Source organism: Phalacrocorax carbo, chromosome 1, assembly GCF_963921805.1.
Source record: "Phalacrocorax carbo chromosome 1, bPhaCar2.1, whole genome shotgun sequence".
In the NCBI taxonomy this organism is placed as follows: domain Eukaryota; kingdom Metazoa; phylum Chordata; class Aves; order Suliformes; family Phalacrocoracidae; genus Phalacrocorax; species Phalacrocorax carbo.
This window is the reverse complement of record NC_087513.1, coordinates 78,551,599-78,579,187: the sequence shown is the minus strand read 5'-3', so window position 1 is coordinate 78,579,187 and position 27,589 is coordinate 78,551,599. Positions and strand designations below refer to the sequence as shown.

The 27,589-nt window shown below is 40.9% G+C and overlaps 1 protein-coding gene across 5 annotated transcripts in view; it reads right to left on the bottom strand.

Moving 5' to 3' along the window:
- FBLN1 (fibulin 1) overlaps positions 1-27,589 on the bottom strand; it is an 81,472-nt gene that overhangs the window by 3,516 nt on the left and 50,367 nt on the right. For 4 of the 5 annotated variants that reach the window (XM_064461275.1, XM_064461310.1, XM_064461291.1 and 1 more), the window contains exons 15-16: positions 20,746-20,888; positions 18,632-18,763 (exon numbers count right to left, since the gene is read on the bottom strand). In XM_064461275.1, the coding sequence (XP_064317345.1) occupies positions 18,632-18,763; positions 20,746-20,888 (275 nt within the window). Of the gene's footprint in view, positions 1-18,631; positions 18,764-20,745; positions 20,889-25,900; positions 26,346-27,589 lie in introns of those variants that run through there. The other variant, XM_064461282.1, reaches the window with a different exon arrangement.

Below are 27,589 nucleotides of genomic sequence, written 5' to 3'. Positions count from 1 at the left end.
AAATGGACCATTTATTTTTGAGGTCGAGCAGGCAAGCACACTGTGATCCATGTGGCGGTACCTTTCCACACAGTTCTCTTGCTGCAGTTTTAAAATCAACCCTAATAATGGTTTGAAAGTGAATGCCGCACGTGTTAAGACAGCTATATTGAAACAAGAAACTGAAGGAATGTACAAAGAAACACAATACTCATTGCTGTGCCAATGTCCTAGATGGTCCTGAAATGACCACCAGTGCAAAAGAACTATTTCCCTTCCTCTCCTGCTAAATAAATGGGGTGATGCAGTTGGATGGGTTTGCACTACAGCATGTGTATAAGGGTGCAGTTGTTCTAAACGGGTAGAAGGAAAAACCAAAAGAGTAAGAAAAAACCCTTGAAATGTTCTACTGGACAAAAGCATATGACAGGTTTTCAGCTCTTGGCAGATTCACTCATTAAGAGCTTTCAATTTTTTTGGCAAAAAGTGCTAAAATGGGAAACCTGAGCATTTTTCTCCACCAAACTCAAGGACAAATGTGGGTGGAAACCATGCAGTAGCAAAGCTGCTCAGAGGCTGAAACCTGGCTACTCGTTTACCCAATTCCCAGCGATCGTGTCGCAGCGTTCCTAGGACTTGTCTCAGAAATGCTGTTAAAGGCTATCTGCTATAACGTGTCACTCCCTTTTGACACTACCCGTGCCTGATTCTCTAACGTCTTGTGCCTTTCATGACAGGTACAAGGGAGGCTCAGCTATGCTAGACCCAAACAAGGTCAGCAGTGCCTTGTGCCTGTTCTCACAAATAGGTGTCTAAAGAAAAAGCTTGAGATTTGGGCCTGGTACATGTAATTCACATACGTGGCTCAGTGAATCTGTATCTTGAGAGCATTTAGCACAGGACACATGTGAAGATGCCATGTGTAGTAATTCTGGGTGTTTTTAAGTGACGTGGATTTATTAGTTACTGCAACATTTGCATAAACAAGTTGTTCCATTATGCCTTTTGGCAAACTAATACTGGGTCTGGATTTGTGGTCTGACATCCTTCAGCATTTATTGCTGAATAATAAATGTAAAAACATACTTTATCGTAATAGGAAGGTTACAATTTTTAAATGTACTGAAAAGTCAGGAAATTTAGAAATTAAGCAGCTGCTTTTTGATCTCTTTTTTAACAGTCTAAATCCAAAGTAGCTGGGTGGAGCCACTCAGATTTGACATGGGGATAATTGCAGACTGGGACTTGGTCCTGGATCACTGTATCAGTACACACTGTCCCATGAGTCACTTTCTATAGGATGCCAGGAGAACAATGGTGTTGCTCATTAAATGATGTGAAAACAGAGTGCTCTCACAGACCAACATCAGCTGGTCCTTTCTGGGTCCAAAGCTGAAGACTCTACAGTTGGTAAATGGGGTGAGTTTATTTAAGCAAGTTCACCCAAATCCCTTTCCAACAAAATTAGATTTCAGCTAGGTTAGCATTTTGCACAAAAAATGCCAGGAGAATATTTGTCTATATTAAAACAGGGCAAATCACTGATAATAAATGAACAAGTTGATTCGCACTGCTTCTGAATCCTGGTGCCAGGCAATCTCAAGCATCTTGCCTACAGGCACATCTATGCAAGCAAGTGCTGTTGCCCTCCAGTCTGTTGTGCTGCTGTCGCTCTTTATACTCTTCGGTTCATAATCTATGACCAAAACACAGACTCAGCCTACAGAAAACCCTACATGTCACAGGCCAGGCAGACTACTTTCCATCAGCTCACCTTTGTTTGGGTTTGCTTTTTTGTTAGCTGAGTAGAGATGTTATTACACGTCCCAAATCTGCTTGGGTATCTTCATGGTTTGCTGACCTCCTTTTAGAAAACAACAGTAAGACTTCTTTTTCTTGCACACTTTGCCCTTATTGTAAACAGGATCTACGCCAACCCTTTCCATCTGCTAATCTGTGTAAGCAAACAGCCTTGGCTTGAGAGGCAGAAAGTTTTTGGATGTCACAGTTATTTCTGCAGCGGTAGTCTGACTGTGGCCCAGAACTTTTAAAGCTCTGTAATTAATACACTGAGCTGCTCTCTTGCCCCATTTCTTCTTTCATGTTTTGTAATTTGATTTTGTCTCAGGTAAAAGTATGTCACCATGTGTAGCGAGGACATTAACCTAAATAATATATAATACTTATTTTCAAGTGAGAATAATGACAACAACCAACAATCTTAGAGCCATTGTCGCTGGATTACTGAGGCTTTGCTTATCAAAGAAGATGGGATAAATAAGACAGCAAGGTTAATATTGTTAATCTTCCTAAGCCTTTCAGCAGAATTTCTATTATTGTAATCAGATGCCACAGGTATTCCTTGGCTTGTCTATACCTCTTTAAGATATCATTACATTTCTCTGCTTTGAAATATGTGCGACCCTCAGGCAATTCACCTCTGTGTCTGGTTTCTGCTTGTATTTTTGCATTATGCAGCTGATTTGCTAAGAAGGTCCATTTTGAACTTAGGAGAAACACTGCTGTTTTGTTACCACATTAACCCATTCTGGATGACAAGTCCCTGCGTTATCATGCATTAACATTTTGTCTCCAGAAATCCAGACTGCTGATTCTGACTTCTGTGCTAAGCTCACTGCCCAGTATGCTGAAGGAGCACTTGCAAAACTCTTTAAGATAAAGAACTTTTCTTCTTTTTTTTTTTCCACTGCTAATCACAAAATCTGCAGCAATTACACTTGCAATGAATCTGGGTCATCGTGTTCCTTACACCTCTTGCTGAACGCTGCATTTGCATTTTCTCTAGAGAAAGTTCCTCTAACAGGGATCTCCACAGTTTGCTGGAAAGCAAAGCAGAACCAAAGCAGCTTATTTTCATACTGCCACTAGAAAAGGCTGTTTTGGGTGGTAGAGAGGGTGCATTATGTTATGTTTTCTGTTGCAGAGGTGAAGGTTGCAAGATTTCCCACAGGGATTGATTCCTGAGTCCAGTCAAATATTTCAATCTGTATCATCATAAGAAAACAGTACAGACTTAAGATGCACCCATTCCTCAAAAAGAGAGCCTCAGATAACCTAAACTTCTAAAGACCCCCCCAAAATCAAGCTGAGAAGTGTTAGTGGAGTGGGCACGGGATCAGAGGATGAAGGGAGAGGCAACAGGGACTCCTGATTACTGGGGAGCTGTATCTGATGACTGCTGGCAGAAGAGGGGATGTGCTGAAGTAAACCTCCCTCTTGCCTTACCTGCATATGCACATGCAGATGTATGTGTTTGTGTATACATAAACAATCCAAACTACTGCCAAATCAAAAATTGTTCTTCCAAATAACCTCAGGAAAATACAATAAACACAGTTATCAAAAATGTGATCAATCCCCTCCACCACATTTCAAGCTCTGTGTTAAGTAACGAGCACAAGAGCTCTTTTCCTCTTACCACCTTCCCATCTCTTCCCCCAGACATGGGTTGCAGCTATATTGTCACATGCCAAAGGATAGTAACAAAACTACTTTTTTTTAATTTTCCTTTGTGCTCACAGCAAGCACACAGTCTTCTTTCTGTGATTCTTCTCAGGCTGCAAGTTAACAGAGACGTGGCTTTTTGCTGTCAGTTGAATCCAACAGTATTGCTCCTTTTTCAATCCTGCAAGACTTCACACTTGATATTATAGGCGGGTACTAATTTAGCCAGTTTTTCTGGGAAGAAACAATTTATTTAGGATAATTTGCTAATTTTTTTCATCAGTTAATTGTATGATTTTGGGATGGATGGTGAGGAGTTACTGAGAGAGCATGAAGTGGTGAAAAGAATGATCTATTTCTCTGAATCATTGATCTATAGTTAATATATTAATCTGGTCCTAAATAGAACAAAACACATCTTTTAATTCATTCTGAGATCTATTTTAAATTAAATACTCTGTAAAAAGTACCTGAAATATTAAGAATGGGATATATATTTGAAATACCAAAGGCAGACAAACAAGTCTGAGCATAGCTAATTGTTCACTTTACCTTCAAAATAAGCACACACTGCTATTCGATTTTTTTGTGTGTGTGTTTGCATCCTGGCCATGCATTATTAAAGTTAACTTTCACAAATCAGAAACTGATATCACAACTGAGAATTAGTCTTCATTCACTCTACTGCAAGTTGAACCATAAAAAAAAGAATATTTTGCATTCGTTAGAATTAACAGCAACCTGGTATATGAAATATGATATGAATTATTGCATGAAATATGGCTCCTTAAGAATGTTAATATCAGCTCCACTGCAAAATACAGTCATAGACAGCAAAGGGACTAAGGGCTGAGGAAAGCTGAAATCTCCTAGGACCTTCTTGGTAATTCTGATGTGTGATGATGTTTCTTTGCCCAATACACGGCCTGTTTCACTGGCTGCCTAGCTCTGAGATCCCCAGGCAATTTCTAATCTAGTACACACCAGCAAGGCAGGTAGGTCAGCTGGGTCAAAAAGCTGAGCAGGGTATAAGGTTTAACAGGTGAGAGGCAGGAATACATACCAGGGCTGAAAAATGTGTAGCTTGTTTGTGCAGAATGTATGACATTTTGGTAGCAATACACTAATTTCTATTCCTCATGAGATAAATAAAATCCCATGTGAGATGCATAAGCAAATCAGCAAACCCAAGCAAATCAGTTTTCCCCTCTAATTTTCCTAATCCTCTGGCTATGAATCTATAGGTCTGATTGTAAGTGAAAGCTAAAGTCCATCACAAAATGTGGCCCCTGCCAAAAAAGCACAGAAGGCTTGTCAAGAGAATGTGCTATTGCATGGTGAGAGTTAGTGCTGTCTGTTTTCAGACAGAACTTTGGGGATGAGCTGCTAGCGACACCTACAAGAGAGACATTTCAATAACACAAAAAACACCTTATAATTTTTCCTCTAGCTATTTTCCTTGTGCTTTAAATGGATACTTGGAACATGAAATGATTGATTTGGAAAAATTCAAGTACCAGAGAATGTGGTGAGAGCTGTGGAGCTGGAGCCTAAACTCAACTGAAACTGAGGTAATTTATTGGGCTTTATATGAACTTCCAAATAATATCAGCATATGTTCTGAAGTCCTACATTTGGCTGTTCCTGGATCTGTGTTTCTCCACGAAACCTGCTCTGGTCCATTTTACAGCCTTGCCAGAGATGAATAGCCCTAGCTGCCACACCGCAACAGTAACTAACTTTTTTTAAGCAGTGGATCTCTGGGAATCACAAAAACAGCTTTTAAATAGTCTGCTAGTCGGTGTCAGGCCATGGGTATGTATGATTATGCATGAAGGACGGACATAGGCTCTCCTCTAACGTTAGCAGACTTCTTTAATCCCATGTGGACGTTGCAGTAATGAAGCTGAGAGGTTATCTCAGCCTCCTGGAACCTAAAGACATTGCATGGCTGTTAAAGGAAAGTAGCCCAAAACACCGGTACGCTAGCGGTAATGTGTGATGAACAACTCTTTGTAGGGGAAAAGCATGTTTATGAGTTTCCCTAAAGCAATACAAGAAGACCGATCTCCTCATGTTAATGCAGGATCCTGGACTATAATTTCCAGTTTGCTTTTCTCCTCAGGGCCTCTTGCTTTATACTGCTGGCCAAGATTTTCAAAATTAAGAGTACACATCTCAAATGCATCAGTGTTACTTAAGAGCCTAGTCCTAGTTTCAAAAGAGATGTTCAAGCAATTAGGAAGTTTAGGACTATGGAAATGCTCATTGTAGTGGCTATTTTAAAAGGCAGAATTGATAGGATCATTCCAGAAATGAGCAAGAGAAAAAAAAATCCAGACACGAGTTGCAGGTTAGGCTTGAATACCAGACTATCTCAGTCTAGAACATGTAAATACATATCTACAGTGTGAAGCCAAAACTATATAGTCAAATTGCTTTTTGGCTCTGTAGACCTCAACTCAAAGAAGTCATGTTAAGATTTGTAAGAAAAAAGTTATTTCTTATTCAGCATTCATTACAAATAGAAAGTTCATCAATAAGGTTGAAAAATAATTCACATCCTGTTCACAAACAGAAAACATATATTTCAGGCTGGTTTTTTTCCATTTTTTTCCCCTGTAAAAAGCTTTGGGGCTTTGCATACATTATAATTTAATTAAATGCTTTTCCTAAAAGCTGCTCTTTATTCAAAATGTTATGCCAAAGTAATGATTTTCAGTGCTTAAACTGCTCTGCCAATCCTAGAGTACTTACTGACCTATGCCATGCCAAGGGAGAAGGGAAATGAATCAACTGTTGGGTAATTGCTTAATGTATCCTAGCTTTGAAAATATGCTTCAAACATTGCACAACAGGGAATGTCTTACTGCATTTGGTAGAGTGAAAGCTGCAAAGTTTTTCCTTTTGTAGCAATCCAGTCCTGTCATGTTTTCAGCACAGCCACAATCCAGAATTAGAATCACAGAATAGTTGAGGTGGGAAGCACCTCTGAAGACCATCTGTACAACCCCTTGCTCAAAGCAGAGTCACCTGGACCACCCTGCTCTGGGCTGTGTTCAGTCTGGTTTGCATGGCAAGGTTTTGGTAGCAGGTGGGCTACAGGTGTGGCTTCATGAGAAGCTGCTAGAAGCTTCCCCTATGTCCAACAGAGCCAATGCCAGCCAGCTTCAAGACGGACCTGCTGCCAGCCAAAGCTGGGCCCATCAGCAACAGTGGTAGCACCTCTGGGACAACGTATTTAAGAAGGGGGGGAAAAACTGCTGTGAAACAGCAGATGGAGAGAGGAGTGAGTATTTTTGAGAGGAACAACCCTGCAGACACCAAGGCCGGTGAAGAAGCAGGGGAGGAGATGCTGCAGGTGCCAGAGCAGAGATTCCCCTGCAGCCTGTGGTGAAGACCATGGTGAGGCAGGCTGTCCCCCTGCAGCCTATGGAGGTTAACAGTGGAGCAGATATCCACCTGCAGCCCATGGACGACCCCACACCAGAGCAGGCAGATGCCCAAAGGAGGCTGTGACCTCCTGGGAAGCCCACACTGGAGCAGGCTCCTGGCAGGACCTGTGGACCTGTGGAGAGAGGAGCCCACGCTGGAGCAGGTTTGCTGGCAGGACTTGTGACCCCGTGGGGGACCCACGCTGGAGCAGCCTGTTCCTGAAGGACTACACCCCAGGGAAGGGACCCGCGCTGGAGCGGTTTGTGAAGAAATGCAGCCCATGGGAAGGACCCACATTGGAGAAGTTTGTGGAGGACTGTCTCCTGTGGGAGGGACCCCACGCTGGAGCAGGGGAAGAGTGTGAGGAGTCCTCCCCATGAGGAGGAAGGAGCGACAGAGACAACTTGTGATGAACTGAGCACAACTCCCATTCCCCATCCCCCTGCACTGCTCAGAGGGGAGAAGGCAGAGAAAATCAGGAGTGAAGTTGAGCCTGGGAAGAAGGGAGGGGTGAGGGGAAGGTGTTTTATGATTTGTTTTTATTTCTCATTACCTTACTCTGATTTGATTCGTAATAAATTAAACTAATTTCCTCAAGTCGAGTCTGTTTTGCCCATGACGGTAAATGCTGAGTAATGTCTCCCTGTCCTTATCTCAGCCCAAAAGCCTTTCATCATATTTTTCTCCCCCTGTCCAGCTGAGGAGGGGGAGTGATGGAGCGGCTTGGTGGGCACCTGGTGTCCAGCCACGGTCAACCCACCACAGAATATCTCTAAGGATGGAGAGTCCACAGCTCTAGGCAACCTGTTGCAGTGCTCAACCAACTTAACAGTATAGAAAATAATTTTGTTTCATACGTTTAAATGGAATGCCCTGTATTTCAATTTCTGTCCATTGACTCTTGTCCTTTCCACACCACTGAGAAGAGTCTGCCTCTGTCTTCTTTACTCCCTCCCAATACATTGATCAGATTCCCCCTGCGTCTCCTCTTCTCCAGGCTAAACAGTCCCAGCTCTCTCAGCCTCTCCTTGTACGACAGATGCTCCAATGCCTTAATCATCTTCATCACCCTCTTCTTGACTCTGCCCACTATGTCCACATCTTTCTTGTACCAGGAAGCCCAGAACTGGACACAGCACTCCAGTGGTGACCTCACCAGTGCTGAGTAGAGGAAAAGGATGACCTACTTCAGCCTGCTGGCAACATGCTTCCTAATGCAGCCCATTGGCTGCTTTTGGCACAAGGGCATACCATTAACTCATGATCAACCTGGTGTCCACCAGAACCCCCAGGTCTTTCTCTGCAGAGCTGCTTTCCAGCTGGTAAGCCCCGAGTGTGTACTGGTACATAGGGTTATTGCTCACCTGGGGCAGGACTTAGCATTTCCCTTTGCTGAACTTCATGAGGTTCCTGTCAGCCCATTATTCCAGCCTGTTGAGGTCCCTCTGAATGGCAGCACAACACTCTGGTGTATCAACCATTCATCACAGTTTTGTTTCCTCTTCACACCTGTCATGGTGCACTGACCCATCATCCAGGTCATTAATGAAGAAATTGGCCCCACTATTGATCCTTCAGATACACCACTGGTGACTGGCTGCTAGGTGTGCTACTGATCTCGACCCCTTAAGTCTGGCAGTTCAGCCATTTTTCAATCCACCTCACTGTCAGCTTGTCTAGTCTACATTTCCTCAGGTTGCCTATGAAGATATTAAGGGAGATGATGTTGAAAGCCTTACTAAAGTCAAGATAAGCAACATCCACTCTTCTCTCATCCACTAATCCAGTCATCTCTTTGTAGAAGGCTGTCGGGTTGGTCAGGCATGATTTCCCCTTCATAAATCCTTGCTGACTACTCCCAGTCACCTTCTTGTCCTTAATATGTTTGGAAGTTTTCCAGGTGGGTTTGCTCCATCACCTTCCCAGGGACTGAGGTGAGCCTGACCAGCCTGTAGGTCCCCCTAGATCCTCCTTCCTGGCCTCTTGAAGGCTGGAGTGACATTTGCCTTCTTCCAGTCCACGGGAACTTCCAATCACCACAATCTTTCAAAGATAATAGAGAGTGGTCTCACAGTGACATCAGCCAGTTCCCTCAGCACTTGTGGGGGTACCTTATCAGCTCCCATGGTCTTGGGTATGTCCAGTTTGTTTAAATCAGGTTAAGAACAGATCCTCCTCCATTGAGGGTGAGTATTTCTTGCTCCAGACCTTCCTATTGCTCTGAGGGCCCTGGGCCTCCTGAAGGCCAGTCTTATCAGTAAAGACCAAGCCAAAGAAGGCATTGAATACTTCTTTGAATACATCGGCTTTCTCTATGTCTTTTGCCACCAGGTGTCCTACCCCATTCAGAAGCAGACCTACGTTTTTGATAGTCTTCCTTTTGCTGTTGATGTACTTGTAGAAGCCCTTCTTTTTGCCCTTCACAGCAGGGGGCTGTGCCTCCATAGGCACTTACAGGCATTATGTTCCTCCAGTCTTCTCTAGTTCATGACTGTGCCTAAAGGCACAATCTAGCTGTCAATTTGCAGCACTTCCCAGACCACCAGATGTCTGCTGACTTCATAAAGTTAATGTACACCTTAGATTCCACCATCTCTCAAAAGCTAAATAGTCATTGTAATTGACTCTTTTTTTTTTTTGTGCAAGTTACCTATATTTCTCTCAATTATTTGTGACAATAGCAATAGCAATGTAGGCTCCTGCTATGTGGTGCTCTCTAGTCTCTGATATAATCTGTTTTATTAGTAAGTGGCTGCTCTTTGGAAAATGAAATATTTCTTGGTAATCATCACTGCAGGCATCAAATCATATACAGAAAAATAGCTCTGAAGATATCATTAATCCTTAAGCTGCTACACCTGACAAACATAAATATGGTTAAAGGATTCAGAAGCCTCATTAATCAAAATAGAAGTACTGAAATAGATTTCCTCTTGCTTTGAAGTGTAGTGCCCCCATAACATTGTGAATTAGACCTTCACTCAAGTTTGACGGTGAACACTTGGCAAAATAATAGATTTGGACAGTCAAGTTCAAGTTGGATGTTAAAAAGGTTTCCATGCTGATGGAGAACTGCTTCACAGGAATGTGGCTGGCTACATATATCTTAGCTGAAGTATCTGGGGACAAGATTTTCAAAAAAATATACTTTTCAAACATGGACCTCCCAGATCTTTATTCAAATTCATAAGAAAATGGCCTAGTGTTCACCTGTTGAGCAACCAAGTGCTTATTAAATGCTTTAGAAGTCAGTTTGGACATATAAAATCGCACTTTCATAACCTACATGACACTCGGGGCAATTTCACTGTTGGTTTAAGCTGATCAAAAACAGTAGCCCTGCTATATCCTCCACCCCTTCCCTTGGATTAACACCTGTAAGAAAAAAAAAAAACAAAACACAACGAAAATGTAGCCTGCTGCACAAGCAGTAATGGTGGCAACAGGGAAAAGGCTAGAGTGTTTGTTCAGAGGTAGACAGGAGAGGGGGATTTCCCTTTTGAGTACCAACAAAGCTCCAGATCACTTAATACAATCCCAACACTCCCTATTAGGGAACAAAAATGCAATGGTGATTTAGGTACTGTAACAGTGAACATTGCACCAGTGGCATAAACAGGACCCCTAATGACTTGGGCCAGTTGGTCCAGTGCTTACCCCACTGGCATGTTATCTCAGGGACAGGCAGAAATGCCTGTGTCCCCAGAGCAATTCAATAAGCGCAACCCAATAGTGCAGTGTATCCTTCTCTGAGAGGTGTAGAAGAGCATCAGAAGTAGGGCAAGACACCCCTCAGAAAAAAAGAGGAGGGTCTGCACTGCACCTGTGACCATAAGCAACAGCCCAGATCACTTCCATGCTCACAGTATCTGTTGACCATAGTAATCATTTATAAACCATGTAAAGACAAAGCTCTCATTTCAAGACTGTCCAAACAATTGCCTCCCAAACTCTCCCGCCTTTGAAGTTTTCACCTAGGGTACAAGTATCAGTTTAAGTTTAGCTATAACTGAATCTGCTTCTCTTTTTGCCTTTCATTTCACCTCTGAAGAAAAAAGAAAAAGGAAACTACAGTACATGAGTTACATTTCAGCATGAAAAAGGATCTTTCTGATTAGCCTTATTTAACAGATCAGAAATTTGGGACTCAATTTATTATAAATGCTATCCTTCAACCACTCAACAAAGTTTAATTTCATTAACACTTGGGCTTCTCTAGAAAGCTTTGATTGCTGAAATGCATCAAATAAAGAGGCAATAAAGAGGCCTCATGGTATTAATACATTTTTTGGCCAGAAACAAATGGTAAATATTTTCAGAGCTATTATCTGTCATGTTGGATCATATGGAGCCTTGGTATTATGAAAGAATTAAAAACAACCTTTGATTTTACTGAGGTTTGGCTAGCTTACAAATACTATGATCTTTATTAAAGATACCAAATAACTTCAGAGAGATGTGCTCTTATCTTGGTTTGGCAAACTTGAAGTGCTTTTAGATCTCTGGTTTGCCTTCCAGCCAAACCTCGCAATGGGTTTTAATGTTGACAATGCTGCGAAATCACTCATGCCTAAAATGCAATAACTGTACTTGAAGTAGCCTCATTAAAAAATAGTTTCCACCATGTATTTTTAATCCTTCCTGTTCCACCTTTGAGAACGTGACATGTTTTATGTAGTATAAGAATCTTATATATTACAAAAACAGGTGGAAAAACTTCAAGGCTGAATGTCCAAAATGTGCAAAATCACATATATCAGCCCCCTGATACTTTATTCCCACTATCTTATTTACAGGGGGTTTAGTGTCCATCACCGTATATTATCGCACACATGCAACCTCTCCATTTAGGTAGAGTGGCTTAATTTACCCTACCTGTCCCACGACCACATTATTGAGTTTGAGCCAAGCTTTGATACAGTAGCATATCCATGACACCTGGACAATTAATTATTGTAACCCTAAGCATTTCTTGGCAAAGAGCCACATTATGGCACACAGCACGATATGGCTCCGTGATTCAATTTACCATGGAAGAAAAAGTACCTAATCCTGAGGATTTGACATGAAAGCCCTTATATAGCCACTCAGTCATCACCTAGAGGCGACAGCTCTGCTGGTATTGTTAGCAGAACTTCTGACGAGGGAAGCTTTCTGAATCTTAATGTGTGTGACCAAATTCCCAAAATAAGGCTGAAATAAGGGGTCACTTCACAACATTTGACCCCTTTAAAAAATAAAAGTTAGGGTGGGTTTTTTTTAAAGTGAAACATGCATCTGTGCATCATACTGGGAAAGATTTATGATATGCCTTGAGTCTCTTACCTTCATCTCCAGTTGCATAGGGTATGTAGGCGCTACTACAGGAATGAGGTGCTTGTTATCAACACACAAACTCAGGAGCAGCAGCAGAAGCAGCTGAATCAGTTGCACAAATACTGCACACTTGGAGATCCTCAGAAAAGCAGGTCTCTGACTACTCTAAACCAGGGCAAAGCACCTCAGAAGGCTAAATTCACACATCTTTCAGAGGAATTGCTATAGTATGTTTCTCGGTGTACTGGGTTCCAAATCTGGCTTTATTTGCTCATTTATGTAATATCTCAGCCCACTGTTTAAAATTAGGACCAAAAAATGCATGCTACATAATCTGAATCAAGGACCTTCAGCGGTCCCCTTAGCAGGGGACTGAGTCCCCTGACTCACTCCATTTCTTTCCCAAGTTGTCAGGCTTTATACTTCACAGCACAGTCCACAAACCTTTGTCAGAGTTGCAGCATATTTGTCTGCTGGCTTTATGGAAACTGTAACTGAAGGTGGTCTGTATAAATGTTTTGTAATAGGTTACACATTCCTACCTGAGGGATGAGATGAACATTGATTAAGGAGGAGCGTTTGATTAACCAGATACTTGCAATGTGCTAGAGTGAAATTTGGCATTAGGAATGTTGCTCCACTGGAGCACGAGACTCATTCTCACCAGAAGAGCACCTTCAGCATTTCTCAGATACAAAATGAAAATTCACCTCCTGCTCGAGTTGCTTGTTTGCCTCCAGAAGAGCTCTCCAGCCTGACATTTTTTCTGGAGGGGAGGGAGGGTGTTGAGAGATTTGACTACTGAACAGCACAGTCATCAGCATCCCGAAAGGGCAGGTTCAGGCAATAAATCTAGGATCCCGTTTACCAAATGGCTTCTGGGCACCCTTGTCTCGAATGCGTAGCTACTAATTTCGACAGGGCAACCTGGCATAGAGAAAAACTCACAAAATATTCTTTTCTGAGGGGCTCCTCTTGTGAAAAGGGGGAAGCCTAGATGAAACAAGAACAAAGATACTGAAAGGGACTGTGTCTTTTTTAATGTAAGGCTGCAAGACCCTGTCGAAAAACCTGCTGAATTATGTCCCTGCTCTGTGTGCTCACTGTGAATGACTGGACAGCACTGGTTTTGTACTGCCAGACACCATTGTTGTTTCATGCTAATGACATTATAGTCATGACAAAAGGTGCCTATTGTTGCTTACTTTCTATTAGAGTATCCAGAAGGGGAGCACATTTCAGATGTGCTGAAATCCTTGCCCCTGTGAACAGCAGAGCTCTCCTGGACACTCTGCCTCTGCCTACACCTAGCCTCCATTTCCCCACAGAAAAGCAGTTGTAGGAGAACTGCTACTTTCAGCATCACAGCCGTGCCAGGAAGCCCAAATCAGTCCGAGGATCTCATTATGCTAAACACCGTAACAAATGCACGGTAAGAGCCAGCCAGCCTCTGGCCCAAAGATAAAGAGTCTAGAGCAACAGAGGATAAGGGAGAAGCAGAGAGGAATGTGAAGGTACTTGCCCAGCACTGCTGAGTGGGTCCAGGAACAAAGTTCAGAACCAAATCGTTTGCAAACCAGTGACTCTGAATTTAATGTCAGACCATATAAACATTTGCCCGGCGGACTACGAAAAGACTTTGCCACACTGGGAATGGTGAAGCTACTTATGAGATACAGAACTACTACCCCTGTGCTAAGGACAAGTTTCCCAAAAAGTCCAATAAACTTCCAGTCTCCTTCTCCTGCCTCCAGCCAATATGGATCCCACAAGCACACTGTCTTATGGTATCTGTTTTTGTTTACCTTCTGATCATTTTTTAAAAGTCTCTCCCCAGCCTCTGGAACACACTACACAATCGTGGTGCCATAGTTAAAATCAGACTACTAATAAAGCCAGTGTTGTGCTATCAGAAGTTGAGACACTTGCTGTAATAGTTCAAAGGTAACATCATGACCTATCACATGTGTAGAAGAGGCTGGAAATTCAGGACAGAGTTAGCAGTGAAATCCTTGCAAATAACAATGAAGAACGGTAGTATGTATGTGTAAAATCCTAAGCAACCATTCATATCAGTGTATTCAAGCACCAGCACAACATCTCTGAGAAGCTCTACAGGTACAAGTGAAATTTTATAATTCTATTGGCTTTGGATGCTTTTGATAAGAATAGTACCATTCTGCTTAATAGGCAAGAATATATGCTTATGTTAGTATCAAATGGGGGTATGGTTTGGCCTATCAAAACTACTTTTTGCTGTATTATGAAATTTTAAGATCTTCCTGAAGTCTACCAGACTATAAGGTGGTATTACAGTCACCTAAGGAAATGAATGCATAGCTGAGGGGGAAAATGTTTTATAGTATCTGATAATACCTTAGGCATCGATAGGACATTTTTGTACAGGTTGAAAATGCATTCTTCATTTTTCACTGACAGCTGGTTAAAGGAGGAATGCAGTGGAAAGTCTATAAAAGCTTTTAAAAAAAAACTGAATAGGTCTGCACTTCTGTTTTTCTCCCACCCATGCTAATAAGTGATGTGCAGCTGCTAACAGTATCTTTTGGCTTCAGTGCCACCATGGCCTGTAACCACAGCAGGCCAGAGAGTCTTACAGCACTTCCTGAACCAGGGAAGAATGGGATTTCATATCTCTTTTTAATAGAATAGGGTAGAAATATTGGAGGCAACTTTTTACACGGTTCTTTTTTTTCAGCTTGCACAAAGTCTATACACTGCCACTCCAGCAGGCTGGCTTTTCTTCCTTCTCTTCCACTGGAGGATAGTCTCTGTAGGTCAGCATAGCTAGTTTTGGAGTCTGTTTGTACTACTTTTGGCTCCTCCCTAGCTGATACTGTTGATCATTGATTCCCATTTGACATATTTTCTTTCCTTGATTCTGCAATACTGTCCTTGCTGCTTTCTTCTCCTACCTTTGTGGCTGCTCCTCCTACACTGCCTTTGAGAGAGAGACCACGTTCCTTATTCTTCCAACATTTCCTGGGGCAGCTCTTTCCTCTCTTTCTAGTTTCTTCTTTTTTCTTCCTCACAACCTGCTCCTACACACTCTTATCTCCTATTACCTCAGCTGCTGTCTCTCCATCAACAAATCACAAACCAGCCTGATCAGCCCCTCTCCATCCAATCCTACGTATTTCTCGGCTTCACTAACATCTTCTCCTTGATGTCTCAGTGTCAGCTTCAAGGGATAATGGCTAAAACTGATGACCTGGCTCTCTTCAGTCCACAGTTCTCTGTCAGTCTTGAAGTCCTCACTTTTCTTCTGTGACTCCATCTCCACTAGCTCCTCCTACTCTCTAAACTTTTACTAAAAGAAACCTGTACCTTTTCACTTTTTTTTAGTGTTACACTTTTGAGAGCATCTTGTTCCTTTCCATTCACACAAACACAGTTTAGATACAGGTCCTTTTTAAGGCATCATCTCTTCTTGTTTGAGACAACCTAGTAAAAAACTGTTTTACTAATGAAGGACTTCCTGCAAGAGCATCTTCACTGATCTGCCCTTTCTCTCCCCCTTTTCCTAGTGCTCCCTCATTTCTTTGAATCCCTTCATTGGTTTCCTCTGCTCTGACATCAAGTCAAGGTTTATTACACTCAGCTCTTTCCGTAACACTAGTCACTGTTTTCATGTTCTTTTCTATAGGCTCTTATGTATTTAATCCCTCTCTGAACTAGTGCATGTCTTTTCTTTAAAAAAAAACAAAACACAACACCCATAGAGGTTTCCTATCTTTTCTCCTGTAGAGAAAATTTGTCTTGTATAGAAAAGATACTTGGTGATCTAATTTCCATTAGCAGATAAAATAGTTTTGATACTCTGGTCATTTCTCCTACAAAATTACAACAGAATGAAACATGCTTATTATTCCTTTTACCCATGGATCTATAATTTATTACCAGACTAAATGTACTCTTTCCTCTACAATACAGGCAGCAAAAAAAAAAGGTTAAAAAAATAGGCTACACAGATTCAAGAGGCATACGCCTATCAGTGGTCATCAAACATGATGGTCCTGGATGCTTTTCCAGAAGCAGCAACTTGGAACATTATATTTGGAGAAAGATTCCTGTATATGCGTCTGTTACTGGCCCATATGTTACTGGGCTAGTTGGGCATTTGCTCTGCTAGAGTCCCTGTGTTACATCCCCACAGTTCTTACGTTGCTATGCTTAATAGGATAGCCAATAAATATTTCTGATAACCAATAAATCTTTCTGATATTGTCTATGCCCTTTGTCTTTTTCCACCTTTATACAAAACCTTCCCCTTTCTTTACAAGAGGGACTCACTTTATGAACCCCTGTGGACTAGAATCCCATCTTATTTGTCTCGACAACTTCCCAGCACTTTTATGGGAACATCTAACATTCTGATTATTAATAACAAGAAAAATTATATTATGATGAGAGCAGCAGAACTACTGCTGGCAGAATTATTTGCAATCCTAATTTCATACAACATGCTGTCCTGAACATCTGCCCCTCCAGGTAATATCAGCTGGGGTTTTGTTTTGTTTTTCCTTTTCCAATTCTGCTGCAGGCAGTTTACTTTGTGGCCTCCATCCATTAATCTCAAAGTACTTTTACATAGAGGAATTAATTAAGACTCTTACATACAAGAATTAATTAAGACAGTAGTAGGCATGTTTTATCATCTCCATGTTGCATATGGGGGAACTGAGGTGAAGAAAGAGTTGTCCAATTCTTTTGCAGAGCTGGGAATGTACTTAGGCATATATCATATCCTCTCAGCCTGGTGTATAAGAATATCCTTTCCCTGCTAACGTTGTGAGGCAGATATCCAGTTTACCAAGTAAAATACCATTGACACATAGTCCTATTATTCAAAACAGAAACGCTTGCCTCAGGCGAATACCTTGGCCAGTCTAATTTCTAAACCCATCCTTTTTTCTTATTTCAGACAGAAAGAAGAACGCAGCATGAAAAGCAAACTACTGTAACTACTGTGGGATCTGATAACATTTATACTCTTCTAAAGAATCAACCCAATACCTGAAATCTGTAATCTTATCATCCTGCTTTAATACACTCTCCCTCTTTCTCAGCATTCACATGTATACTTCTTTTTGATAAAGAAAGAAATACAAACCTAATGACTTATGATTTTTATCTACAGTTCATAAAAGCTTTGCACAGCTGACACTGTATTATCATGCTTCTGAAATGCAACAGTGCCACCTTCAGATCATGCTAAATATGACTTTTTCACAAACCATCAGTATGAAAGAAGCACAGCAGTGATTCTTCTTTTCATCCAGACCAGTCCTGCTAGAAAGCCCTGAAGCACATGCATAAACCTGAGCAGAATGTGCTCATTCACATACTGAAGCACAATGTTCACTATGAACAGTGGCCCTTTACCTTCATAAATAAACATTAACAAAGAGCCATCAAATACTACTTTTTAATACCTGGTATATTCATTCTCTAAGCATGAGGATCACAGCATATTCCTCTGCCACTGCACGACCAACTCACTTTGGGCAAAGCAGCACATCAGTTGGGACCAGCTCCTGCTCTGCGACTTTCACGTAATTTGACAACTATGCCTGGGCATGTTGAGTCCCACAGTGAGAGCCAAGCTACAGTATACACTGTAAACATATATCTGTATGCATATATGTATAAATCCTAGATACACTATACACATTACACACTGGATATAGTATGCATTTTATGCCCTCCCCAAAAGGGCCCTGCTCTGAAAGAAACCTACCAGAAAGCACGACCCCAGGTTGTGCTGCAGCCCCTCCCTGCTATATGATGAGATGCAGGTCTAGCGTATGACCCATATATACAGGTATACCTCCTGCCATGTCTCCTCCCTGCCAAACTGAGACTGTAAATCAAATGTGTATGTTCCATTCTGAAGTTTTTTCCTAAACCACAGCATTTGACAGATCCCTTTTACCCTCAGCAGAGGTATTTATTTAAAACTGAAACAGCCTGTCATTAAAAAATAAAACAGTTAACAGTTTCAGTACATTCAATCCTACTTTAGAAATTTGATTATTATCCAAAAATTGGTGCAATGCTGTTTAAACAAGAAAGAGCAGTTAATTAAATTTACAGTCTCTTTGCAGACTTACTTCATATTTTATATTTGGTTTGATTATAATGGGAAAACCTCATAATTTTAAAGCTAAGCTATTTGCATTTGTAATTAAAGCCAGTACTGAAAAAAGTTAAAATATTTCTCAAAGTTTACCCCTCTGGTATTTTGAATTAAAAAAAATCTGTAATATTGGTTCAAATTAAACTTACTGGACTGGAGCATATTAAATCAATATAGGATGGAAAATCAAGGTGGGAATTAATTACTTGAGTTAATTTCTTCGACCTCGTTCTACAATATTACTTAGGGAAGAAAGTAAGCAGAAAACACTCTACTCACCCACTGTCATACCATCCATGTAACGCTTGATGATATCAAAGGAATCTCTTAAATTTCCTTCTGTTATGTCAAATATGATATCTGCCTGGTTGGCTGGATATGTAGGTGTGATGGCACGAAGAAAAATAATCTCTGCAAATAAAGAGTATCACAGAATGTACTGAGAAGTATTTGAAAACATCACTGAAGAACACAACAGAATTTGATCCCAAACAACTTGTCCTCAAAGCTGGTGAACAGTTTGTCCTTTAATATGGAAAAAAGAACATCTGGGGGAAGGGAGGATTTGGATAGATTTATTTTCTCCTCCTGCACCATCCAAGAAGCCCTGAAGGCAAAACACTCTTACTTTGAGAGTCCAGAAAGACCACTCTTAGAAACCAGTTGGACTTCCAGCATGTACCCAAAGAGGGCAACACTGAGGGTCCACAGGGTGGGCAGTGGAAGGGGACCAAAGAGATAAACCCCTGAACTCCGATTCCCATAGGCAGTTACACGAAGTATTGTTGTTACAAATTACAGAGTCGTTTTGAGGACTGGAGGAGAGGTTTAGGTTTAAAAAAAAGTGAAACTATTTTTCAAGCCTCTTGTGAGGGAGGTAAGTATTATTATTCTCATTATTATCCTCACTCTACAGATGATGAAACTAAACCATGCGACTGTAAGAATTCACCCAAGGCCACGTGCTGAATTACAGTTCAGGAACATCTTCTGGGCTTCAGTAGTACTCTCAGATTGCGAGGTCTCATCTCTTTTTACTAAATCAGGAGGATGGACTAATGAGGGAACAGTTTGGGAAGCATCCTGGGCCAAATCCTTGGCTCTGCTGCCAGTACACCTGGTGAAGCTGAAGGGGTGTGTATGGGAGTAGAAGTGACTATGGGGCATTCCTCCATTCCCTGTGAAGTAGGGCCAGCCAAGGCCTGAAACAGGCCTGACACAATCTACAGCAGCTCTTCGCAGCTAAGTTATTAGTGGTTAAATTGTTCCTATATGAGCAATATATGGGACATTTCTTGCCCTGCTCCTTCTGCCTGGTACAGAAGTGAAGAATCAGCTTTGCCTTTCATTTAGGACAACCTTCTGGGATAGCAAGGCTGAGACTCTCGGTGCATCAGAACTCAGGATTTAAGTTCTTTAAAAACCCCTCCAAAATAATCTTCCTTTCCTCCATTGCCTTCTTCTCTCCCTGTGTCTGTGCCACACAGTAAGTTGCTGAGGGGGCTCATCCTCAGAGAAGAAGGGCTGAAGGCAGTCAGCCCGCCTATGGACGTGTACGCAGTCCACAGTGAAGCTGCCAGAAAAGAAATACAAGTGCCAAGGAGCAAAAATTGGCTCTTGATTTTTAAATACATATAAGCAAAGTGAGTGTGATCTGTATGAAACTACAGGACTGAAAATCTCACACGTACTGCAGAGGCTGAAGGGACTAAAGAAATACATGAACGCCCATGAGAGTGCAGCATCTGGGGCTGGAAATCTCACTTTGGATGACTGGACAGCCACTCACTTGGATGCTGTTTGAAAATCTTCGCTTAAATCTTTCTGTCCAGTCCTTGGAATTTCCCTTCCTTTATTCTATATTTTTAAAAAACAACACTTTTTTTTTTTCATAGGTCAAAAATCAGCAAATCGCAGTACTAGATAGTATATTCAATATAATGTATTTTGTGATTAATGTTTGCATGTAGATAAAGGCTATATTCTTGGAACAAGCCACCTGTCAATAGCAAACAACAGACCATAAACAGATGAGAGAAATATAACGAGCACCTACTTCCTATGGCAAAATCTGCAAAAAAAGAAAGAAACAAGTCATGGGGCACATGGCTATTATGTGAATAAATGTGAATTATGTGGTAAATGGGAATTCAGACTCAGTATTTCCTTAGACTGGGAAGCTGCATGAGTTAGAGCTCAGAATGACTTTCTTCGCCCCATAAAATTAAAAGTCCTGGATATCGAAGGTTTTAATTAAATGAATAGTACACTATAATTTGGAACTGTGCAAACATTTTACTGCACCGGTAGCTAGTCTGGCTTTAGGCAAGGATTTCCGGTGGAGGTTTTATATGTTGTAGTCTATTAAATGGAACAACGAACAAACCACTTACCTTCAGGTCTTGTAAATTCTTTGAACGTGGGCAGTGAAATGACAGTGTGGGAAATTGTGTGGACTGGATCCAACACACAGTTGACATCATTTGGTCGACAAGACTTAATGCAACGGATAGTATCTGTCTTTTCAAGTCTGACACTAAGAGAAATGAGAGAGAGGTGCATATATATCCTGAAAATGAATTACTTTGTGCTTTGCAATCTGAGGAGCTAGAAACTTAAATTGATGTGTTCACCTCAAAAACTGCAGATCAAAAACTGACAAATGCAGATCATCAGAACTGCTGGACCACTGAAAAATTTGGCTTGGTGAAGAGTTGCAGTCAAAACCCCGTCAAACCCAGTTCTTCAAGTCAGGCATGTAAAAATAGGGAGAATTGGACTGCATAAAATGCCATGTAAAGTCTCTTTCCAAGTACAAACAGGACCAAACAAGTAGGGCCAGAGCTGCAGTGCACTGGTGTGGTTTCACCACTTTCAGTGGAGCTACACTTATTTGCACAAGCCTTTTTGTACTCCATGTGATATCGGTCATATAAAGCAGAAACAATTGTTTCCATTCTGGAAATCTGGCAAGAAATATCTTAAGGGCCAACTTTCACAATTTTCAGGGCACCAAGAGGCAGGAAGGCCTTTCTTAAGTCTTTTTTTCACACACACCCTTTTCCATCTAAACTGAAAAAAATGGAAAGGAGTGGAAGCTGGGGGAGGAAAAAAGTTAACCACATTATTTGAAACCTCAAAGATTGAATTCTGAGTTTGGGGAAGGGGAAATGGTAGGGGTCATTTCATATTCCATCTCAACCAGCTGCTCATTCGTCCTTGAAAGTCTATTAAAAGTTAAATGACTTATTCTCACCCTTGTCCACTAGAGTGAATTTAAAGTCACTTACAGTTCAAGAACTTCACACAATACCCGGTCTGTGTTCATGAGAGATGAAAGGGCTATGCTGGGACTTACAATGTGACTAAGCCCCACAAATGATCTCAACTTTGACCTGCCCATTTCTTCATATTTCTAAGTGGAAAAAAGAAAAGACTGCAGTGTCAGAGGGGGGGAATTAAAAGATTAAAAGGAAGAAAAATTCACTGAGAAAAAGGGAAACAAAAATGGAAGCTTCAGTTTGTCAGATACCTCTAGAAACAAATGGTTCTTGCTCTTTTCAAAACGTGTTACCCAAGTCCACACCTACAAGCCATCTTTTTTCAGATGTTCAAAGGGACTTTATGGCTCTATTAATAGTAAATACATCAGTAACTTCTTATTATATGCTACCCACATTTGCTCATCAAAGAAAACAAAGCCAAACACGCTGATATTGTATGAAGCTATAATGAAGATAAAAGAGAAAACATGAATCAACATTAAGGAAATCATGCTTCAACAGATGTGAACTGGCACAGTCCAGGGGAAGGCAATGAAGCTGGGTTAATTTCCACCAGCTGAGTCTGACTTGTTATTCTCATTCTAGAGTTGATGTTTTGAGATTCGCCAGGAGAGACCTTTTACTTCCCACCTTTACCTGGGTACACAATTTCATCATTTCTTAGACATCTCACAGGGAACAGAATAGGGCTTTCTGCTGAAATGCCTCATGCTGGTCATTTTAGAACAAATTAAATCTGGATATATGGACATAATAGTTTGTCCTACCATAAAAGATTCCATTCCCTTATTTTAAACCTCAGCTGACAAGTTAAAAAGGGACTTCCACCTAGCTGACTCTCATGTCTGTGAAATAAGGATCAGCTAAATTACATAGTCTAGTTCCAGCGTAAAACAGTCTATTTCAAAATCTGTAACAAATAGAATTGAGGCAAAATGTACAAAATTCATGGTTGTTTCCCTCTCTCCCTTTTATTTGTCCTGTGTATAGAGGAGTTTAGTAGGCATTTACATCTATACAGCCATACAAACACTGCATCTTTATTCAGTACCCTGGTGAGCTGGGGTCACAACAGCCAAGTCAGGCTGGTTTTACTTCCAATAACATGTTTACAAATTATGAAAAGCTCCTTTAGAAGTTTTTCTCTTTGCATTATATAACACATAAATAATAACTATACCTAAACATCACCTGAAGATTGTAGGGATACCAATAAACAATAGCTTGCATAACTCACTTTGTGACATTATTACTAATGGAGTACTGATACAATACATACAGCATCCTAAATTTTCATAGCTGTATTTGGATAACAGAATTTGTATGCAAAAGCATTGTGGTGGGAGTGTCTGAAGCATTCAGTATTGGTCTGCCTTTGCTCCTTCCTGGGAAGGAAACGGATCTTTACTCTTGACCTTGGCTGGAGCAGAATTTGGCAAATACAAACATTTCTGAAACTGTTATCCAATAAAGCCATTAATTCATTGAAGATGAAGTAGTAAGTAAGACTTATGTTCATATTTCTCACTTCTGATTCACTGGAGTAAAGCATTCTGACATGAATTAGGTACCCCAAATACAGAAATGGAGGATCACCATGATCACAAGTGATCTGTGTTAGTTCCTAACTAAGACTAGTTTCTAGATCCATCCAGCTTGTAACCATACGTGTGACAGATAAGTATTTGTGTCAGCTCTATTCCTCTGCACCATTTCACTCTCCTCTTACAAATCTTAGAACCTTTTATTTTTGCATGCTCTTGTCCACACTACTAAACTTGAGTTTGTGCTTTCATTTTCCCCTGCCTAAATACTCATTCTCTCATCTCCTTTCTTTTGATATCCCTGCTAATTGCTTCAGCATATCCAAAGTGCAGTCAGTAACGCTGTTCTCTCGTTGCTTCAACAGCACATCTTTAGACATCTTCTGGACCAACTTCTTTGACAACCAGCATCTATTTAAAATCCTGATATTTGCTACTAATGATGTGCTCTGATCTCAAAATACTTTTTTTTAATCCTTACACATAATCTTTGCATTTGATCTTCTGATTAGTTGACGTTTTCCTTTTTGCTCATTTCCTCCTATAGTAGAGACTGTCACTGACAAAAGTTTCTTCTTAAGTGCTGAGAACTTTCCTTATTCAAATCTTTCCTTCAAGTTTTCTCCCTCTAACAAAAATTACAGCTTTGGTCCTGGTACCTCCTCCCAGCCTTTTTCATTTAAAAGAGAAAAAAAGCTAAGAAACAGCTTAGTTGCTCTGATTATTTTGCAAATAATCCTTTCCTGAATATAATTTTCTTTTCTTCTTGGGTCCTGGTGTAATTTCTTTTCGTATTCTCCATTGGATTCAATCAGTAAGTTCTTTGGACCAGGAGCCATGATTTCATTTTCATTGGAAAGAATCACACACATAAATGGCGCTACATAATTACATTCATGTTCTTGAAAGTTCCAGCTACACTGCAGCATTGAAGCATCTAATACAGGAGAACCTGAGCTTCGTGTTCTTGAATTACTTGCTGAATGCAATTAATATGGTAGCATTTTACAATACTGAGGGCCAAATTCTCACACTCCCTTCTTTTCCTGCCAAACAAATATATAAATGCTTGCAAAAATGAAGTTTATTTTTGAATCTTTATCCTACTTAATTATGGCCTCATAATGAACTGGTAGCCAGAGGGCATTTATATACAAGCATCTTCTGTGGTGGTAAGAAACCCCATTAACTCAAATAGCACAGGCTTGCGCTTTCAATATTTAAAGCTGGGACTCTATCCCCACTGGCAACTTCTGGCAGCTTTATAAGTATGTGTCAACAGACTTATTAAACACTGGCATTCCGCATGAGACTTGAACTCCTGTCAGCCAGCTGGGATAAACTTTGCCTTAGGGAATATGTAATACTCTGGCAGAGTGCTGCGATCATGCCCCAATCTAGTCCTTGGCTGATGATGAGCCTGAGAGCCTGCAGCTTACAGCTAATAGAGTAATTCTTTGGGCTCAGGTGATTAAGGCTTGTGATCTGGGTTTAGAACGTTCCCAGTTTCTAACCATGTACCTTGCCTGTGCTGTCTGTATTTACATAGTGAGGCATATTTTTAATATGTGCATTCACACGGATTATCCCTCCTTTCTCTATGGACTGATTATTCTGTCTATGTACTGTGCAGAAGAGATATCTGAGCCCGGGATGGTGTAAAAGAACATTAATTTTTAGACCATACCTCTGGGACTGAGTTTTTAATATTTAGCAATACAAGGACTGAAGAGTAAAACAAATCCTTTTCCAGCCCACGAAACAAAAGAATTCCAAAGAAATTCCAGTTGTATAGTCTACATTGTTCTTGATTGCATAGAAGTAAAGGAAGGAAGTTGTAGAAGTAAAGGAAGAAAGATTTGGATATTGGAATTCTGGCTGACCTTTCAGGGCTGCTAGGGTTTGGTTGGGGGTTTTTTGGTGGCAGGGGTGGGTAGAGTCTTTACAGTTAAAAATTAATCAGCTTTGATACGGAAGTTGGAGAGACAAAAATGTTATGAGACCAATTAGGTATCTTTTTCAAATGTTCCTGTAGACACATCTCAGGATATAGCCTGTGGAACAGAAAGGAGCTCTGCTACTAGCTGAGTGCTGTTAAGAAGTTTATTGCTGTTTTCCCATCATTAGGTTTTCAATTCAGTGGAAATTCCACAGAAAGGAAGATGAAAAAACTCTAAAATAAATGTTCTTTAGAGGAGATTCTCTTTTGTACCATCCTTAAAAATTAGAACTGGGATCTGTACCTTGTGGATATCAGCACAAGCCCACTGGCTACAACAGAGCAATGATAAATAGTGCAGCTTGAGAATCTGCCTCCACACTTCCAAAGTGACTTGTGTGCTGGGGCACCTCTAAGGTCCTAAGTTATGCCCTTTTAATAGACTTTCAGAAAATGCACAGTATTTGACCTGTAAGTGACGAAACTCTCTAAAGATGTCTCAGTTAAGACAGCTCCAATTACATACCTATATTGTTTTGAAATTTTAGACCTAAACACATGCAGCTGTGTATCATCAAATGAGACCAACTCCACTACTGTGTGAAGTAAATTAATAGTTTTCAGTCCTCAGTATATTCAGATAATAAGCTCTTGGACACCAATTTCTGCTTTATGATGAAGCAGAGTACACATAAGAATCTCCCCAAATTGAGACATTCAGTGACAGATGAAAGTGGAGAACTGTAATGATGATGGTAAATAAAATGCAAGGGCAGCATGCAACAGATGAACTAAAACTTTATTAAAATTGGGGAAAAAAAAGCTACTCTTAGAAGAGAAAAAGTAGCCACTGATGCCTCTAAGTTAGGGATCAAAGCTGTGCAGAGACAAAGATAAAAAGTTTGGCAATAAATGTGTTGACAGTTCCATGGCGGGAAAGTTGCATTTGAATTGTCAGAAGAAGATCTCTGGGCTCTGTGATTTGCCGCTGCATGACCACAATGCCACTGTGGTTGTTCACTTTTTTTATGGTGAAAAAACCCTCCTGGTTCCCGCTGATGATGGACAGCAGAATTTTATCCCCTGGGACAGCATTGGAAGGGCCCATGCGGAAAATGTCGGTGGGTACTTGAATGTTGGTAGGAAAAGAGAGGTGATAGTAGGTTATTCTCAGAGGCAGGCTCTGGCACTCCTTATTTTCATTACAAGGCAAGCGCTCACAGCGACTGCAAGAAAAGTGAGAACACAAGACAAGAGGAAGATTAGCGTACATTTAGCAAGCGTGATAGGAGAGCAAGGGCAGTGGGGGTGGGAAAAGGTATGCTGACTTGCATACTGTATCCATTCTTCAGCCTGGCACCCCAGTCATATTGCAAATGGACATTTATTAAATAAGGATGAACTGGTCTTTAGTTGGTGCTTTTGGAGAATGTTGCCATTTTCAGAAGTGTTGCCCTTTCTTTGCACGCACAGATGGATTGAGTCTGGCACCTCATCGTGGGTAAGAGTTTATTTGCATCTAGATCAGCTAAGCTTTTCTCCTATGGAGAACACTGGCTCCCTCCCTCCCCCCCCCCCCCCCCCCCCCAGTTTTATGCTTTCGTGGACTGGGCATATGTTAAATAAAGGAAGAGATGCTAAGTGGTTAGTGAGTTAACTGTGTCCTACAAGGGATGTCTGGATGGATTTTAAGACCAAGCAAAGTAGTCTGAAAACCACAAATGTACAAGGAGTTGGTCTTTCTGAGAGAGAAGAGGCACTCTAGATGCTGCACTATTTATGTTCATCATCTGACAGCATACAAAGAAATGTAAAACTTATTTCCAACACTACCTGTATATTAAGGTTTATTTGCTTCGACGGCAAACCCTCCTCCTGATGTGGCACAGTATTTTGCTGTGGTACCAGGAGAACAAACCTGAGTCAGTCCAACACACACCTAGGCAAGCACTGAAAACAAGATCCAACAGCCTGACGTCTCCAGCATGTGCCCTACACGTTCAGTCCACTCTTATGCAGCCTTGAGTCACAGGAATGAGTGAGCAAGTTGCCCTCTGCCATTTCCTTCCCTTATCACTAGGCACTGTTTTACAGCTTCAAAACCAGAGAACTAGGAAGAGATCACCCGTACAGGCTGAAAGTGAACAATGAATGTTAGCACTAGAAATCAGGATCTGCATGGAGGGAGGAATCTTCTCCCTTTCTGTAACTAAGAGAAGTGAACTTTGTCCTGTAAAATACAGCACAGACAGGTATGGGCATTAAAGTAACTGCTATTGAAGAATGTTGGAGTTCACCAGCATATTATTGAAGATCTGACATGTCTTGCTACCTGGTAGATTTGAGAAGTCTTCAGAGAATTGCATACAAGGAAAGATTATATGAATTTCAGATTAAAGATATGTCCAAATCACCACATTCAAGTTGGTATCCGAACATCCTCTCAGACAGGTACATGGAAGTAGAGATA